This window comes from Carlito syrichta, unplaced genomic scaffold (assembly GCF_000164805.1).
Source record: "Carlito syrichta isolate Samal-C Ts95f unplaced genomic scaffold, Tarsius_syrichta-2.0.1 Scaffold309276, whole genome shotgun sequence".
Taxonomy (NCBI): Eukaryota; Metazoa; Chordata; class Mammalia; order Primates; family Tarsiidae; genus Carlito; species Carlito syrichta.
The window spans coordinates 2,957,574-2,977,748 of record NW_007253372.1 but is presented as its reverse complement, the minus strand read 5'-3'; the positions used below and the strand labels follow the sequence as shown (position 1 = coordinate 2,977,748).

Here is a 20,175-nt window from a genome sequence, read left to right as displayed (position 1 = left end):
ACTAATGTAGCAAATTTCCGGAAGAGAGTCTTTTTTTTCCCCCCAGTGAAATGTACTTGAGCTGTAGTTCTCCAGTATGGGAAAAGTCCTTTCAGTGCTGATTTTAGAGTACTCATACTGGTTTGCTATCTGGATGAAGTTGCTCACACTAGAATGATCTCCCTTCTGAGAATATTCATTATTGTTACACCATTGCCAATATGACAGAGTGTGAGTGTGTGTGCGTGCGTGTGTGTGTAGTACTGAAAGGATAAAAAGAAAGAAAAAACTTAAGCAAAGAAATATTAAAATGTATTCACTTTGAGAATAAATCTGGAAAGGATATAAAGAAGAGAAAGAAAAAGAATGAAATGTAAAAATACCTGGCTGGGCTTAGGGGCTCAGCCTGTAATCCCAGCACTTTGGGAGGCCGAGGAGAGTAGATTGCCTGAGCCCACGAGTTCGAGACCAGCGCGGGCAACTTGGCAAGACCTCGTCTCAACAATAAAAATTAGCCAGGCGTGGTAACATACACCTGTAGTTCTGGCTACTTGGAAGGCTGAGGCAGAAGGATCACGGGATCCCAGCAGGTGGATGCTAGGGTGGCTGTGAGTGTGCCACTGTACTCCATCCTGGGCGACAGAGTGAGACTCCAACTCAAAAAAAAAAAAAAAAAATAGAACTAACACTAAATATTTTGGTGCAAAATATTTATAGGGCGATGGATTGAGAGTTTAGTGAGCTACATCCTCTTCTGTACCCAGAAGATGCAGTTTTGGATACAATCGGCCTTCTGTATCCATGGGTTCTGTATCCATGGATTCAACCAACCACAGATGGAAGACATCCATAAAATGAAAAAAACCAATAAATAATAATAATAATACAATATTAAAAAATAATATTTAAAACTATTCTGGTTGGAATTATTAGAATATATAGATATTTTAATGTTCAAATATTTAAAAATAATATTGTAAGATATTACTTTTAAATAAAATAAAAAATAGTAAATACAAATATTTTGTAAAATATAGTACAAATTTAAAAATCCAATATGGTATAATAGCTATTTGCATAGCACTTAGATTGTATTAGGTATTATAAGTAAACTAGTGATATTTTAAAGTATGTAGAAGGTTGTACACAAGTTATATGCAAATACTAAGCCATTTTATATAAATGACTTACACTTCTGGGGATTTTGGTATCCAAGGGTACCAGTCCCCACAGATACCAAGGGACAACTGTATTCCTTTTTCCCCCCCCCCACACCTTTTGTTTTAATAAATAAAGCATATTCATGGCTTAGATCTCAAATCACATTTACAGACAAGGAAAACTTCTAGGTGCAAATACATCACAGTGAAGCTACTACAACTGGAAGGAAGCATATGCAACATGCCTTCTACCCCTAGGAGCAGAGACTTCAGGGTGGAGAGCACCACGTACACCACTCTAGACTAGGTCATGGGAGAAGGGCAGGAGATGCAGTGAAGTTCATGCAACCACCATGGTCCCCTCACCTGATGCTGCAGAACCCTTGGATGCTGGTACATGAGATGACCTAAGGGTGGAGTCATGAGCAAAAGGGGTGAAACTCTCCCACTGTTAATGGTCAGGACAAGGGCATTAGTGACAGAAGGGCATGCACTGAGAAATACAGAGCAATACTGAAGAACGGAGAGAAGGTGGCACACGTTCTGGTTTCTTCACATGGTAGAAGCTTCCCCAGCACAGCAGACAAGCAAGGGTCGAACGCCACCTCCCGAAGGCTTAGTCCAGAAACTTTCTGTTGGCATTGGCACCAAACAAGCCTCCCCGCACTTCCAGCATCATCTGCTGGTCTATGAGGTCCAGACGGCTTTCCAGGATGTTGGACACCTTGAATTTACAGTTCCCGTTATAGATCTTCACTCCACCAGCTGTGTCCTCGGGCAGGTAGGACCCATGGTCAATCTGGACATCAACATCATTCTTGGTGGCGATTGTGTACGTGGGGATCACCTTCTGTACTGCAGCCTTTACTAGAGGGAAATCTTGTTGCCTGCAGCGAATGATCATCCGGGGCTCCAACAATTGGTACAAACCATTAAGGACCAGTCCATCCAGCAGCACTTGGTACCTGGTTGTATCTTTCACCACCTTGCCGAGTCTCTGTTTTGCTTCATTTAGTAAGTCTGAGATAAGGTCATCTCTCGCTCTCAGGACTTTGAGCCTTGCTTGATTCATCAAATTAGACATCTGAATTTTCTTCTGCTTGTCTTTCTTCTCGTAGTATTCTCATAATCTTTAGTCTTTGGGTTTGCACGAGCCGACCTTTCTTGATGCTGAACTTTTCTTCTGCCTTTGCGTCTATTTCTTCTGCTTTCTCATTGACTTCTTGTTCAATGAAAGCCATCATATGCTTAATCTGCTTTTGCACATCCGCATTGCTGAGGGCCGTGGTGGAAGCAATGCAAGGCCTGTGGGCAATGGTCTGGAGTTTAGGTTTGAAGAGGGCAGTGGAAGGAACCGGGATTGACAACTGTATTCTAGTTCTTACCTCACACCACTTCCTTTTCTATGAAGTTTAGGTTAGATGGCTGAGAGTAGTAACATAACATCTAAACGACTACATTATGGTTCACTTAGCTATGGCTTGTGTGGTTTCTGTGTTGTGGGTTAGGAGCCACCTATATAGAATATCTGTTTAGGGGAGCTGTGTAGACTAATACTTTAAAAATCCTTGATATATGTTAGATTATAGTGTCAGAGAAACTCAGTACCTTTCATTTTGCCAGTTCTGTTTTCTTTCACATATTTTCTTGAATATTAATAGATTAATCAGAAATAAGCAATCTGGGAACCAATTCAGATCGCGTATTTGTTTGGAATTAATATCCTTGTATCAAAATAATTCTAACATAAACGTGCATTGAACCATGTGTGAATTGTAGAATTTGACAATAGAAATAAGTAATGATTATTTTATTACTAAGTTTTTCTGGTTCAGTTTTATTTTTAAAGATCATTACAGGATAATTATATTATTTGGAATGTTTTTATGTTAATACTTTATTTATGTTTAAATATATTTTTAAGGAACCATATGTTTAAATTTCTCTCCTAATGCTTAGTGTACTAGGAAAAAGAATCATCATCATTTACCACTTGGGATCAATGAGCTTTTTAAAAAAACAAATATATATATATCTTAAGTCACTGTATAACTTAGAGAAGTTAGAATGAAGCAACAGCGTATAACAACTTATTAGAAATTTTAATAAGCATTTAAATGTAGCAAATTCAAATTTTCTTTTCATATTTTCCTACAAAAGTACCTAAAATGGGCAACAACCTCTGAATGCAACTACCCTGCTTATCAATTACCAATTGTCATGCATTCAAATAACCCTCCTATTTGGTTCTAGCTTATTATTCTGACTTTTCTTTCTTTTTTGAGTTAGTCTTACTCTTTGTGGGATGGCTGGCATGCAGCGGCACGCTCATGGCCACCGCAGCCTTGATCTGCTGGGCTTAAGTGATTCTTCCGCCTCATCCTTCCAAGTAGCCGGAACTACAGACGCACGCCACCACGCTCAGCTAGTTTTTGTGATTAATTGTAGAGACGAGGTCTCCCAGGTTGCCCAGGCTGGTCGGTCTCAAACTCCTGGGCTCAGGCAGTCCTCTCGCCTCAGCCTCCCAAAATGCTGGGATTACAGACTGAACCACGGACTTCTGGCTTTTCTTACACCTAACAGTCATACTTGAAGAAAGTTTTGAAACCTTTGAAAGCTCATGATTTTTTATAATTTTTTTTTACATTAGTAAACACCAATTAGCATAATAAATCCAATACTTTTTTTCATTTCTACATTATCTAATTCCTTCTGATCATCTTTGTATACCTGCCTTTGGCATTTGCCCACTACCAAGTAATTTTGGTGTGCAAATGGCATAAAAGAAGGAATATTGTCACATAGTTCTAGTAAGAGGAATGGTCCAGGTTTTTGTCATGAAATATAGTGTGATCAAATTTTTCTGCTGAAAGACGAAGCTGATAAGAGTACCACGTGTTCCTTTTGTCCTTAGAAATATATTGTTCTTCTGTTAGTTCTTGAGTTCTATAAAATGTACCCAGAGTATCATCTAAAAACTCATAGTCTCAGGTTTCACTTACATAATCAGTTTTACTATTGTCATTAAAATCTAGTATACAGTTCTGTCTCTTTGCATTCATCCTGGTTTGTGTGATAATTGTGACCTGTCAGTTTTTTTTCTCCTTACCATTGTAGGTGAAAATGAGAAACTTAGACTTTTCAATGTTAATGATGGGTCTGCATTCTTATTTTACACTTTCTTTTTTTTTTTTTTGAGTTGGAGTCTCAGTCCGTCACCCAGACTGGAGTGCAGTGGCCGCTCCTGGCCACTGCAACCTCGACCTGCTAGGCTCCGGTGATCCTTCCGCCTCAGCCTTCCAAGTAGCTGGAACTACAGGCGCGCGCTACCACACTCGGCTAATTTTTTTGATTTATTGTAGAGATGAGGTCTCGCCAAGTTGCCCAGGCAGGTCTCGAATCCTCAGGCTCAGGCAAGCCACTCACCTCGGCCTCCCAAGGCGCGAGATTACAGGCTGAGCCACCAAGCCCGGCTATTTTACACTTTCTTGAAGGATGTTGCAATACTTTGGCAACACAGCAAGAATATGAAAGAAGGGTGCTTTCTTGTATCATACTTCTAGGCATTTATTATTCTTTTTTTGCTTCTATAAGAGTCCGTTTATTTAGTTTCCATACATGAATGAAGAAATGTGGTATTTGTCTTTCTGTGCCTGGTTTATTTCACTTAACGCAGTGCCCTCCAATCTCATCCATGTTCCTGTGAGTGACAAGATTTCATTCTTTTGGTTGCTAAATAGTATTCCTGTGTGTGTGTGTGTGTGTGTGTGTGTGTGTGTGTGTGTGTATGATGGACACTTAGGTTGATTCCATATCTTAACTATTGTGAATAATGCTGTAGTAAATGTGGGAATTGCAGATATCTCTTTGACATACTGATTTCCCTTCCTTTGGATGTATACCCAGTCGTGGTATTGCTGGATCAGGCATTTGTTATTCTTTCAGATTCTTACTATTTTAGTCTTTTTTTAGTATAATTACAAGTTATTGATGAGTAATGATGAAATAATTCCTAGAATGATGAGATAGCAAGTTGTTTCAAGATACATGATCTTACTGTTCTGTTTTTAAAAGACGTATGGTACAAGTCAGAATTGGTTACAAAAGTGATCCTCGTACAGGTGAAATTTGGGCCTTCCATTGGACCTCACTTCACGTGGATTGGGATCATGTACCCTTATTGATATTGTGTCCCCCCCCCACCCCAGTGTCCTGCTACAGTCAATCACTTTTGTGTAGTAATATGATAGGTGTTCAGGGTCTGCTTTTGAGTGAGAACATGTGGTACTCAGCTATTTGTTCCTGTGATAGATCACTGAGTGTGATAGACTTTCAGTCCATCCAAGTTGCTTCAAAGTCTATAGTTTTGTCCTTCTTTATGACTGAATAATATTCCATCACATATATGTACCACATTTTTTTTTTTTATCCAGTCCTGTTTCGATGGGCAGCATGGTTGGTTCCATGTTTTTGCTATCGTGAATAGTGCTGCAGTAAACATGCATGTGCGGGTATCTTTTTTGTAGAATGATTTGAGTTCTTCTGGTATATTCCCCAAAGGGGGATAGATCTTACTGTTACTGGATCCTGTAACATAGCTGAGATTTGTAAAAGTTCAGTGGCTCAATATAGCAATGACTAATTTGTCTTCTTTTTTTTAAGTGAGTTTTTTTTCTGTTCTTTGGAACACCTTTAAGAATGGGTATGAAGTAACCACTGGGCATGGTAGCTCACGCCTGTAATCCCAGCATTTTGGGAGGTGGAGGTGAGAGAATTGGCCTGAGCCCACTGGTTTGAGACCAGCCTGGGCTACATGGTGAGACCTTGTCTCAACAGTAAATCATAAAATAACCGGGTGTGGTGGTGCATGCCTGTAGTTCTAGCTACTTGGAAGGATCACCTGAGCCCAGCAGGTCGAGGCAGCGGTGGCCATGAGCATGCCACCGCAGTCAAGTCTGGGCAACAGAGTGAGACTTTGACTCAAAAAAAAAAGTCATGAAGTATCAATCATTAAAATAGTTAGAACTGCTCATAAAGAAACTCAGAACCTAAAATTGTATCCATTAAACCAATAACCGATTCGTCTGAGGGCTAAACAGCTTGTGGATCTTTATTGATTTATGTATTCGGCAGCTATTTGTTATCTGCTTTATTCCAGATTCTGTGTGCTTGCAATTTTCTTATTTTTTTCATATTGAAAGTAAAAAAATTGATGATTGAGTCTTATGTTTAACTTATCTTCTGATCCAGATATTTTAAAAGCTGTTTGATTTTTATGTGACATTATAGTTTGCTTTAAAATACTGTATTTGGTTTAACTTTTGAATTTGTTTACAATTCCATTTGTGAATGGCAGGAATTGTGTGACACTGGGTTGCTAATCAGTTTGTGTAATCTCAGGTGAATCTTATCTTCCAGATCACCTACTTAATTTGCTTAGAGGGATTTTGTATAATTGTATATGCTATGCTGTGTAGAATTTGGAAAGCAGTATGCTGTCACTTTTGAAAGGTTGTCTTTTTTTTATTATTGCCAAGTAAGTGAAACCTCACTAAGTACTCACATTCATCTTTAATCTAGTTGCAGATACCGAAGAGAAACGTTCTAAAAAATATCTTGAAGACTTTGAAAAAATTGCTTTTGTAAAAGTACAAGACATTTTTTAGAGCTTGTATAGTGTTAATACTTCAGAGAGAAGGATCAGAATGCTATAGAACCTATAGCTTATCTATAGTGCAATATATATATCTTCAATTTTAGTTTTTGGTGGAGGCCAGAGTTTTTTCTGGTTCTAAAATTTTCTTCAGTATTCTAGTTAAGAAGGATTAATATACTGACTTGCAGTTAAAGAGAAATTTAAAGGTTATTATTAAGAGTTAGAACACATATAAGACTAAAACTACCCCACTATTTTTTTTTAATTTTTTTTTTTTGAGTCAGAGTCTTACTCTGTCACCCAGGCTAGAGTGCAGTGGTATGATCATGGCAACCGCAGTCTGGATCTGTTTGGCTCAGGCGATCCTTCTGCCTCAGCCTTCTAAGTAGCTGGAACTATAGGCGTACACCACCACGCTCAGCTAATTTTTTGATTTATTGTAGAGACAAGGTCTCGCCAAGTTGCCTAGGCTAGTCTCGAACCCATGGGCTCAGGCAATCCTCTTTCCTCCGCCTTCCAAAGTGCTAGGATTACAGACGTGAGCCACCGTGTCCGGCCCCTACTGTTTTATTTTTTATCAACAGGACTTGCATCCTAAATTCATTCTAAATAAATACATGATTTCTAGAAACTGATGACTTTGCCATAATTATATTATGTAGAAAGAACTAAGCAAGTGTAAATAATATTAACTAATACTTAAATCTTGGTTAGAGTTACTCATTTTGAGAGAAATTTGATATATTTTCAAATTTTGCAGCCCTTAAATCCAAGAGTAACTCACTAATAGATTATACAGATAACAACAGGACTGTATATAATACCAGCTCGTCCTCTTTTTCCTTTTGTCAGGAGTACAGACTGAGCATCCCAAATCTCACAATCTAAAATCGGAAATGCTACAAAATCCAAAACTTTTTGAGTCCTGACATGATACTGAAAGAAAGTGCTCTTTGGAGTGTTTGAGATTTCTGGAGCTAAGATGCTTAAATGGTAAAGTATATAATGCAACTATTCCAAAATTTAAAAAAAAAAAAAATCCAAAATCTGAAACACTTCAGTCTGAAGCATTTTCGGTAAGGCATTCTCACTCTATATTATTTCATCATTACTCACTAATTAAGCTGACTCACTTTACATTCTTTAAAGGGATAACTGAAAAAAATAAGCCTTGTCCTTTGAAATCTGCAAGGTCTGTATTAGTCATATTTGCTTATTGCTAATTAATTTACCTCACTATGAGGAATGGTTACATTCAGAAATGTTCTTGTTTAGGAACCTATTTTGTAAATAACATTTAGAATTAGGTTTCAGAAGAATATTCAATGGCAGAAGAATATGCACTATTGACATTATATTATTTGAAAAAAGCGGGTTATCGTACAGTTTGTAAAGGTTATTCCTAATCTATATTTAGATATATATGCATAGATAAAAGACTGGCAGTTTATACACCCTGATGTTAATAGTAATAACCACAGAACAAGTGATTTGCATGCTTTATAGATGCTCATCTTAGCTCTTATGATTTTCTAAAAATTTAAATGTGTTAAAATCATAAGCTTATTTAAATAATTTTTTAAATAAACTTGGTTACCCTTTATGAAACTGGGATGATTAGATACGGTGGTACTGTGGCATGACAGTGCACATGGCTGATAAAGAATACCTTCACACATGGTCCCGTTGTACATAGTGAGGCTTTTGTGGGAGTGAGTTGACAGGAAGGAACCATCTGGTGCCTGGAAAGGAGATCATATTAGCCCAGGCACGTAACTAAAAAAGTTACCTCCTTGTGGTTTGTGATTAAAGCTCTTAACATTTGGTGTTCAAACATGTGTCGGGAATTTGTTTTGGAGTTGTAGTTATAACCTGACATATTTACTTTCTCTTAAAATATCCTCTTTCATTTCCAGGCATTATCCAATTGGTTTACTATTTGACCTCCTTGCATCAAATTCAGCTCTTCCTTGGAACATCATAGTCCATTTTAAGGTATAGTTTAAACAGCATTTCCCATTTGTCCCTCTTGTGACACTTCATAAATAGACGCAGAGTATAATTTTTAAAGTGAAGTTACTTATTGCTTTTTCCATGACACTTTTTAGGTTGTGAAGCTTCAATTAGTGTTTATCTATAAAACGCTTTTCAATTTCTTCCTAACTTTTGGCAGAAACATTTAAACTTGCCATGTATAAATGCCTCTTCTTTATTAGAACTGAATACACCGTTTGAAATTTCTAATAGTTTTGAAAGTTTCTGCTAATTTTAGAAGTCAGATAGAAAGAACAAAAATCCTGGTGTAGATGTGGGCATGGAAGTAGACAGGATATGACCTAATACAGTTCAGTAATTCTGAGGCTGTTTTGCTGAATTAAGAGAAAGGTTAGGAGATGGTAGTCCAAGGATTTGGTCTACCTCTGTTTTGAGAAATGTTCATTCCTGTAGTTTTTAAGACCAGGCTAAATTTAGTGTGACGAATTTGTTTCAATATATGATAAAGTGCTGGTCCTTTGTTCTCCCAAGCACCTTGCTTCTGTTCTGCCCCTGCCCCTAGTTCACAAGCAACCGTTGACTAACAGTAATTCTGAAATGGCAGCGGCTGATGGGCAGGAGGCATGTGGAGTTGAAAGTCATTCAGTGTCTCAGTTTCTCTCCCATTATGGATACCCATTCAGAATTACTGTCCAAAGAGTGCACTTTATTCTTCTTTTTGTTTGTTTGTTTTTGAGTTGGAGTCTCACTCTGTTACCCAGGCTAAAGCGCAGTGGCATGCTCATGGCCACCACAGCCTTGACCCGCTGGGCTCAGGTGATCCTTCTGCCTCAGCCTTCCAAGTAGCTGGAACCACATGTGCACACCACCACACCCGGATAATATTTTGATTTATTGTAGAGATGAGATCTCACCAAGTTGCCCAGGCTGATCTCAAAACCCTGGGCTTAAGCAATCCTCTCGTCTCTGCCTCTTGAGTTGCTGGGATTATAGGCTTGAGCTACTGCACTGGTGTCATTTATTCTTTAGATGACGCTTCCTCTACCTGTTTTACTGAATTTTAGTTTGAGTTTGTGGGTCATGAGAGCTGATTTCCATGTACATTTGCAGTAATGTGCTTTGCACAGTATTATACTAGTATAGGTCTTAGTTACCCCAGAACAGTGCAGATCGAGCACATGATTCTGATATGCATGACTCTCAGTTACCATGGTATACGCAAAGCAAGGATACTTGTCTATACAGTTTAAGTTTAGACTGGTGTGAAGATAAATTACTTCAGACATATTAAGAGTAGAGGTTTTCTATTGCCTATTAAGCCTTTTCTGATAATGTTGGAAAATAATTTAATTCTAATAATTAGATCCTTTTTTGTGTAAGAAATATACTCTAAAAGACTTTGAAATCAAGGTTAAGATATTTCATAGCTGTCCAATTATTTATTTATTTATTTGTTTGTTCGTTCATTCAACATATATTGAGATCCTGCCAGCCTGTGACAGACAAGCACTGTTCTGAGAGCTAGGGATATATGAGTGAATAACACAAAGACATTCAAACATTCAGACACTTGATCCTACCTAACTGATACTGCATAATAAGCCCGCTGTAATTTTAGTAATGATAGGAAATGCTGAGGATTGTTTTGACTGGTATAGAGCATTGGGTCTCAAAGTGATCTCTGGACCACTGGGGGCTTCCTGAAACCCTTTGAATGGATCTAACAGGTCAAATCCATTTCCAGGATCATATTAAGATGTTATTTGCCCTTCCCACTGTGTTAACTTTTGCATTGATCTGCAATAACAACAGTGGTTAAATCTGTGGGCACCTCAGTACAAAGTAAGGCAGCATACTAAACTGTGCGAATATTATTGTGTTCTTCACAACCTCACACTTACAGCAAGAAACATGCATGCTGGTTCATTAAAGACTGTCCTGGATGAAGCTGTACAGATGATTAATTATTATTAATTTTTGCTCATACATACATACCTTTTTAGTATCCTGTATGATGAGACAGGAAGTGTACATAGAGCCCTTCTGTTGCATGCCAATGTGGTTGTCTTGAGGAAAAGCACTTGTGCCACTGTTTGGTTGCCAATTGAACTAGTCAGTTTTTTTCATGGAACACCATGATTTACTTTGTAAGAAGACAAATTGTCATTGTTCAGACATGGGTATTTGTTATTTTCTTGAAACTGAATGAAGGAAAACAATTGAGAGTATTTGTTGCCAGTGATAAAATTTGAACTCTTAAGTGAAAATTAGAATTTTGGAAAACATACATCTCCCATGAACTTGATAGTCTTATTATTCTCAAATAATTTTCTGATGAGATTGGTGGCCATTTTGACATCTGATTTTTTTAAAAATTTCATATAATGAAAGGTGTCAACATTTGGAAATCTGCTTAACTCAGTGAACAGATGTTTTCCAGATGATCAGTACATGATGTTGCAAAGCCATGCATGTGTGAAAGACCCATTCAAAATACAAGGTTAGAATAAAGAATTTCAATGTAACAAAGTATAAAATGTTTATTGGTATGATTTCATATTTCACATTTAATATTACAATAAACTGACCGGACATGGTGGCTCATACCAATGATCTCAACACTTTGGGAGGCTGAGGCAAGAGTATTGCTTGAGGCCAGGAGTTTGACACCAGCCTGGGCAACATAGTGAGACCCAGTCTTCATAAAAATAAAAAATAAAGAAGGATTAACCAGGCATGGTGGCACATAACCTGTAGTCCTTGCTCCTTGGGAGGCTGAGGAAGGAAGGTCACTTGAGCCTGGGAAATAGTTTACAGTGAGCTATGATCACACTACTGCACTCCAGCCTTGGAAGCAAGATCGAGACATTGTCTTAATTAAAAAAAAAAATCAGAATAAACAAAACTTGTTGAATTTGGTGTAGTATTGAAGGAGACTATCTACAAATTTGAAAAGGCTATTAAAATACTCCTTTTTTAAAACTACGTATCTTTGTGAGGCTGATTTTCTTTAAATACTTTAACCAAAACAACACATGGTAAAATATTGATTGTAGAAGCAAATTAGGTATTATCTTCTGTTAAGACATTAAAGATATTTACAAAAATATAAAATAGTGCCAGTGTTCTCCCTGTTTTCTTTTTGTTGTTGTTGTTATTCTGGAAGATATAGTTAATTTTCACAAGAATAAGGTTTTTATGTTATGTTTATTCTTGGCATTTTTAAGGGAATTAATATTTTTTAAATGTCTCAGTTCTTATTTCTAATATAGTAAATATCAATAATAGAGTCTGCATAAGTACAAGCTCATTGGGGTTCTTAGTAGGTCATACATTTTTTTCCTAGTAGGAAAGTTTATTAGAGAAGTTAAATAGAAAGAAAAACCTTATAGTTTTTGTTTTTTTTTTTGAGTTGGAGCCTCATTCTGTCGCCCAGGCTGGAGTATAGTGGCACGCTCATGGCCACCGCAGCCTCAACCTGCTGGGTTCAGGTGAGTCTTCAGCCTCAGCTTTTTAAGTAGCTGGAACTACAGGCGTGTGCCACCATGCCTGGCTAATTTTTTGATTTATTGTAGAGATGAGGTCTCACCAAGTTGCCCAGGCTGGTCTCGAACCCGTGGGCTCAGACAGTCCTCTCACCCCAGCCTCTCAAAGTACTTGGAATTATAGGCGTGAGCCACCGTGCCCAGCCAAATCTTATAGTTAATAGGAAATTATAGAGGTTCTTTTAAGTTTGCTCAAGCTACCAGTATGTTTCTCTCAACTGTTCTTAAGTATTCTTTTGATTCTGTCTTGAGCTGGAGGAAGATCACTGCCCAGACTTTTTTCTGTATACCAAATTCCCTTTATTTAGGGTTAAGTCAGGACCTACCTTACCCTAGATGTTATCTTTGAGTATTTAATTGATAGCTTGTACTGATTAGTGCAGACCCACCTCTATTGTACTGACTTACAGTGTTTGATTGATTATAATAAAACTGAGTAAGCATTAATTTGCAGGTAGAAAAGCAATGCTTTTAGTGAGGAAGCAGTTTTTGTTTGTAGAAAATAGTGTATTGGATTTATAGAGTAATAATTTTATGTCATTTGATACATCAGCATTTATTTTGTCTTCTCTGTTGTATTGAATATGCCAAGTGATGTCTGTTTTTTAATCAGACTTCTTAAATTTTGTTTTACAGTTGTTTTTAAAGGTATGAATGGATTTTTATTAGATTTTGTGCAATATTAAAGCCTTCAAGAGACCCCCTTGCCTCTGCACTGCCCCACATACAGTTTAACTGAATTCTTGCAAAAATAAGAAATTTTTCAAAAAGACATACTTCTGTAAATTTTTTTTGAATCAGAGTTTCACTCTGTTGCCCAGACTGGAGTCCAGTGGCATGCTCATGGTCACTGCAGCCTTGACCTGCTGGGCTCAGGCCATCCTTCCGCCTCAGTCTTCCAAGTAACTGGAACTACAGGCATGTGCCATCACACCTTGCGGGTGGCCAGCCCCTGCAAGTTTTGGGGAGATTTAGGAGGTCCCTTGGAAGGTGTGGCAGCTTCGGCAATTATTCTGGAGAAATAAAGAAAAAAAGAAAAGAGGGGAGAAAGAAAGAGACTGGACTCTGTCTAGCACAGAAGCCGATTCTGTAGCAGGGATAGATACTAAAAGAAAGAAAGATGGAGGGATAGATATAAAGAGGAAGAAAGAGAAAGAAAGAAAGAAAGTGGACAACTGTTCAGTAAAATGAGCAGAAGCCGTTTATTGAAAGTTACAGCAGGTATTTATCCCCAAATTTTACACAGACAGTCTCACAAGTCTTTGATGTAAACACAAAGCCAGGTGCAGGAGGGGTGTCCCCCACTCATCAGATGTTTTATCAGATATGAGGAAGGACAAACCCCAAGATTGTCTTATTGTTCCCTTTGCTAGTTAATACTCTTCGAAAGCAGTGCAACAATCCAATACTACTTACACAATACTACGGAAGCTCTTAATTATAGCTTAAACCAATTCCTAAAGAATGTGGCCCAGTCCAAAGATCACGCTGGGCTCTATAGGATGTGGCCCAGTCCAAGGTTCACGGTGGGCCACTTTTTGGAACAATAGACTACAATCTCTTAACAAAATGGCTATTCTAAAGTCCTATATATCTATCCTAATTTCTATGAAAGTTTCTAATTCCTGATCCTAATATATAAAGCTGATTATCAGCAACAAAGCTTCTAAAAATAAAACCCAAATATAAACTGTAAATGTATTAAGGCCAAAACCACAATAGTACAAAATGGAGACAATGAAATTTCTAAAGTTAACTGTATTCTTATTAAACCTCAAAATATCATGATTGGTCATGCTTGAACTAACATGATTCCCTGACGTTAGCATGACCTATTCTACAATACTTTCTATGAATAAAATAAATTCAATTTCTATAATAGGTAGAAAAACCCCACACTAACTGTAGCTAAATCTGACCTAAAAGAATGCAGCCCAGTCCAAAGTACGCACTGGGCCCTCAGGAATGTGGCCCAACCCAAGGTATGTGCTGGGCCATTTCTAATAACTCTTGATCAATCATCTATACCATTGAAAAGCTGAAAATAGCTCTCCATAAGTATATACTAATTCTACAAATATACTTTAAAAATCTTATAAAGAGGCTTGTACCATGTAAAAGGCTCCCAAATGCGACCTGAGTTTGAATTATATCTAATACCTAAGCTGAAACCGCAGTTTATGGAAAATAGGAACAATGAGTTTCTAGAGTGAGCCATGCCTGTCACAGTCACAGACCCTTCAGCTTAGATCAGCAGAGTTCCTTTAGGTTACTTGCGCTACTTGGTAAAAGGAGGAAAATGGGGTCAACGGCTCCCGAACACAACCTAGTGGTCTCGGGGTCCATGGCCCTCCCTGATCCCTAACGCTCAGTGGGCCTCCGTGGCCGGCTCCCAACAACACCTGGCTAATTTTTCTTGATTTATTGTAGAGATGAGGTCTTGCCAAGTTGCCCAGACTGATCTCGAACCTGTAGACTCAGGCATTCCTCTCACTTTGGCCTCCCAAAGTGCTGGGATTAAAGGCGTGAGCCACTGCACCTGACTGACTTTGTAATTTTTAACTGACTTTGGTGTTTGTGATTTGAATTGGTTTATAATAGTTATAGTAAATGCATTTTTAAAGGCTACAGTAGTGCTTTTCAAACTTTAATGTGCTTTCAGATTATCTTTGCATCTTACTTAAGTAACTGCACATTTTATTTAAATGCGATTTGTGATTCTGTAGGATTGAGCAGAAAACACTCTGCATTTCTAGCAAGTTCATAGGTGATACTATGCTGTTTGTTCACCAAACCACATGTTGATTAACGAGAGTTAGAGAACAATGAAGATCTAAAAGTTAATAGTAAATGTCTGCAAAACCAAAAGATTTTATGGATGAATCAGAAAATTAATGATTTTAGAGGAATTTTTATAATTTTGGGGAGATATTATATAATTATAAAGTAATTAATTGCTTTATACTGCATAGATTTGGATATTTGCTTTCTTTATTTATCAAAATAGTAAAAAGTATATCTTCTTCAGGCTTTTCTAATTAGTTTTAAGGACATTCTTGATCCCTAAACTTGGTTATCCTATCAAGAAAATTATCTCATTTCTGTCTTTCCAATTCTTTATGTTGAAAACGTTTCAAACCTGCATTAGAAGAGTGGAATATGGACCATATGCCTATATACCTTTTACCTGGATTTGCCACTTACTAACATTTTGCCCCTTTTGCTTTATTTTTCTTCCTCTGTGGTTTTTTTTTTCCCCTCTTTTTTTTTCCCCCACCAATCCTATGGGCATGCTGCTTGCAAAGCTACATTATAATCAAAAGGTTCCTTAGATTGTGTGGGATAATGACAAAGAGAATTAGTGTGATTTAAAAGTTTAGTGACATCAGGTGAAGACAGTGGGCCATTTAAAATGTCCAGTTTTGTTGTATATCCTTAATAAAGTTTGTTTGATAGAATAAACACAGCTGGGCTCAGTGGCTCAGCCTGTAATCCCACACCTTTGGGAGGCTGAGGTGAGTGGATTGCCTGAGCCCGCAGGTTCGAGACCTGCCTGGGCAGCGAGACCTCATCTCTACAATAAATCAAAAAATCAGCCAGGCGTGGTAGCGTGCACCTGTAGTTCCAGCTACTTGGAAGGCTGAGGTGAAAGGATTGCTGGAGCCCAGCAGGCGAGGCTGTGGTGGCTGGGAGAGGCCACTGCTCTCCAGTCTGGGCGACCAAGTGAGAATCCAGCTCAAAAACAAAAAAAGAATAACCACATCCAAGAATACATCTTGGTGTTTCTCTTTTTTTCTCATCTGATAATATGGTGCATTTTGGTTTTGATAAGAGCAGACATTTTAATTTTGAATTTTGACAGCGATTATTAGCTGTAATAACTCACATTTGTTAAACTAAATAAGGTTTGCATTAAAATAAGTGCTTATGTGCCAATGTCTGCTGAATACCATAGATAAGATAGGTTAGCTTTTTCCTTTCTTTCCTACTGTGCTTGAAAAGTCTCCACCACTGTCGTGACTGATCTTTGAGTGTGCTTGTGTGACTGACCAAGCCTCTTTCCTGATGGGTGAGTTTTTTTTCTTGCTAGGCCAAGAGCCACTGTGTGCCTTTGAAAGAATTTACCATGTCCCTACTGCTTCTACTGTGTGTTGACATCGATCTGAGGTCATTTTCCTTGTTCTTTCTTGACTCACTTCCTGGTCACTACTCTGCTTCTAGTACTGCCAGCACTTCCCAGCTATAAATATCGGTTTCTGTTTTATAGTGTTTATCAACAGCATGGTGGGTTAGTTATCTTTTTTTTTTTTGAGTTGGAGTCTCACTCTGTCGCCCAGACGAGTACAGTGGCTGCTCCCGGCCACCGCAGCCTTGACCTGCTGGGCTCCGGCGATCCTTCCGCCTCAGCCTTCCGAGTAGCTGGAATTACAGTGCGCTACCACACCCAGTTAATTTTTTGATTTTTATTGTAGAGATGAGGTCTCGCCTGCCCAGGTGGGTCTCGAACCCGCGGGCTCAGGTAGTGAGTGAACTCACCTCAGCCTCCCAAAGGTGCGGGATTACAGGTTGAGCCACCGAGCCCGGCTGTTAGTTATCTTTTACTGTGAGACAAATTATACTACAGACAGCTTAAAACATGTATTCATCCTGTCGCAGTTTCTGTGGTTCAGGAATCTGAGCAGGGCTTCCCTGGATCTTTCTCTTAGGATCTCTAAAGGCTGCAGTCAAGGTATTGGCTGGGCCGCATTCTTATGTGGGAGGTTGACTGAGGAAGAATCCACTTCCAGGCTCACTCTGGTTGCTGGCAGGATTCTTTTCCTTGTGTTTGTAGCCTTGAGAGTCCTGTAATCTTGTGGGTTGTTGCAGTCAGCTACACTCAGCACCTAAAGACTACTCAAAGTTGCTTGTCACTGAACTTTCCCAGCATGAGAATCAATAAAGAGAGTCTTGAGGTAGTCTGGTAACAAGACAGAATCTTCTAAAACGTGACTTATTCATGGAGGTAACAGCCCATCACCTTTGCCATTTTCTTTTGTTTAGAATAAGTCATGGATTCTGTCCACACTTAAGGGAGAAGAGAATCTGGAAAGATATATGGAGATTGTGGAGGACCACACAGATTTAGAACCTTATGAAATAAGGCTTGTTTAATCATTAATTTATTCATCCAATATTTATTGAATTTAACTTCTGCCTTTAGTTATGACAGAGTAACTGGTATTGGATTTCTTTTTTCCAACCATAAACAGCTATAAAACAGGACCAAGTATATGGAGTAGAGCTGTTTTTAACACTCAACATTAGAAAGAAGAACAAGCAAGGTGGGCCCCACGTTTAGCCCATCACTGTGCTTTGGGACAATTTTCAGACTGTGGCTTGGGGAGTGCGACTCAGGCAGAGCAAGGAAGTTCTGCTGCACAGAGGATGCAGAGATTGGGGCTCTGAGCTGCAAAAGTAGCTGGAATTTGCTGGGATTCAGAGAAGAGAGAGTCAGTGTATGTGTGAGTTCTCCACGGTTGCCTGGCCAGAGATGCGTATGCACAGGTGGTACTCTGCAAGGCCTCGTAGGAATAAGAGTGAAACAAGATACTGGAAGTCTTATCATGCTAGGAAGGGTAGACTCCACCCCATCCTAAGTGGAAAAGACATCAGTTAATACATGAGGCAGTTATCTGGGATGCCAGGAAGTCATGATTTGGGAGTGAGGGTCATTCTTTAGAGCAGGAACTGGCAGGCAATGGCCTATGATCAGATCTGGCCCACTGACTGTTTTTGCATGGCCTGTGAAGTAAGGGTAGTTTTTTCATTTTTAAGTAGTTGAGAAAAATAAAAAGAATAATATTTTGTGGCATGTGAAAATTATATAAATACAAATTCTAGTAACCATAAATAAAATTACATTGAAATGCAGCCATCCATGGAAGCTCATAGATATTGTCTGTGGCTGCTTTGGGCTTCAAGAACAGATTTGAGTATTGCAGTAGAGACTGTCTGGCATACACAGTCTAAAGATATACTGTTTATTGCAGAAGGCTTGCCAGCCACTAGTGTAGAGGAAGGGTTGCTCTGGGCTGCCTCTTTAGGATTTAGGAGAGCTACCAGTGAACTAACTGTCAACCACAGTGAAACTTGTCTCCTTAAAGAAAGACCGTTTAACCTAGAATCCTTACAACATATTCACAGTGTTGACCATACAATCAAAAATTGCCTGCAGATAAGCAGAAAGATGTGGACTATATCAAGTAAAAAAGAAATTTATTCTCAATAGAAACTGACATCTGACCTAAGATAACCTACTACTTGGTATTAGCAAAAAATGAATTAAAATGAACTATTTTAAATTCAGTGACTTAAAAGAAAAAAGAAAAGTATAGAACTGCATAAAACAATATTTGAAATGAAAAATTTACTACATGGGCTTAACAGCAAACTGCAGATGGCAGAAGAAAGGTTCTTTGAACTTGAAGATGGATCCATGGAAATTATCCAGTATGGAGAGAACAAAGAGATGGAAATTGAAAAAGAAAAAACGGAGCCTTTGGAATAATATCAGACAGTCTAAATACATGTAATTGGAGTTTAAGGAGAGGAGAGAGAGAATGGGTAAGAAGAAATATTTTTGGCCGGACACAGTGGTTCGCACTTTGTAATCCCAGCCTTTAGGAGGCCAAGGTGGGAGGATTTCTTGAGCCCAGGAGTTCAGGACAAGCCTGGACAACATACCAAGACCTTTTCTGTACAAAAAATAAATAAAAAAGAAACCAAAACCAGATTAGCCAGGCATGGTAGCACAATCCCATATCCCAGCTACTCGGGTGGCTGAGGTGGAAGGATTGCCTGAGCCTAGCAGGTCAAGGCAGCAGTGAACTATGATCATGCCATTGCACTCTAGCCTGGGTGACAGAGTGAGACATTCAACTCAAGAAGTTTATATAAATATGTGTGTGTGTGTGTGTGTGTGTGTGTGTGTGTGTGTGTGTGTGTGTGTGTTTTAAGAAATAATGGTTAGGCTCCTCAATTTTAAGCTACAATAATCAAGATGGTGGGGTAGCTGCAGAATAGGAGGAAGTATTTGAAATCATCTGCTATCTGATTAGGGTCTACTATGCAGATTATGGAAGGAACTCGATAATAAAAAGACAAATAACCCAATTAAAAATTGGTCAAAGGATTTGATCAGACATTTCTCCAAAGAAGATAAATAAATGGCCAGTCAGTACATGAAAAGATGCTCAGTGTAATCAATCATTAAGGAATTGCAAAAAAGAGATTGATTGTAATACAAAAAGATGCGTCTAAGTGCAGCCAGTCAGGCTGCAGTGGTGTGTGTGTGCCACTGCACTCCAGCCTGGGCAACAGAGTGAGACTCCAAAAAAAAGATTGATTGTAATAAAAAAAAATGCGTCTAAGCGCAGCCAGTCAAGCTGCAGTGGTGTGAGTGTGCCACTGCACTCCAGCCTGGGCAACAGAGTGACACTCCAACTCAAAAAAAAAAAAAAAAATGGACAGTAACACATATTGGAGAAGGTATAGACTGATCAGAAGCATCATATGCTGCTGATGAGAACGTAAAGTGGTATAGCCTCTTTGGAAGCCAGTCTGGTATGTCCTCAAGTGATTCTGCTTAGATGAACTGTTTTACACAGTAATTCTTCTAGTAATATTTCCAAGGGGATTGAGTGTCTATACAAAAACTTATGCATAAATGTTTACGGTGGCATTATTCATAATGGGCAAAAAATGGAAACAGCCCAGATGCCTGTCAACTGATGAATGATTCAACACTATATATATCCATACATGAAGTTAATTTGTTCATGAAAAGGGATGAATTACTGAC

At 38.5% G+C, this 20,175-nt stretch overlaps 1 protein-coding gene and 1 pseudogene across 3 annotated transcripts in view; one reads left to right on the top strand and one right to left on the bottom strand.

The window, feature by feature from the left end:
- The window catches only part of ATG5 (autophagy related 5), a 138,026-nt gene that overhangs the window by 27,730 nt on the left and 90,121 nt on the right, over positions 1-20,175 (top strand). For both annotated transcript variants that reach the window (XM_008067062.2, XM_021717088.1), the window contains one exon: positions 8,712-8,790. In XM_008067062.2, the coding sequence (XP_008065253.1) occupies positions 8,712-8,790 (79 nt within the window). The remainder of the gene's footprint in view (positions 1-8,711; positions 8,791-20,175) is intronic.
- Positions 1,741-8,674, bottom strand: LOC103269486 (annotated as a pseudogene). Its single transcript, XR_002482477.1, has 2 exons — positions 8,585-8,674; positions 1,741-2,542 (listed from the first exon to the last, which is right to left on the bottom strand). The product of XR_002482477.1 is annotated as a V-type proton ATPase subunit E 1 pseudogene (transcript).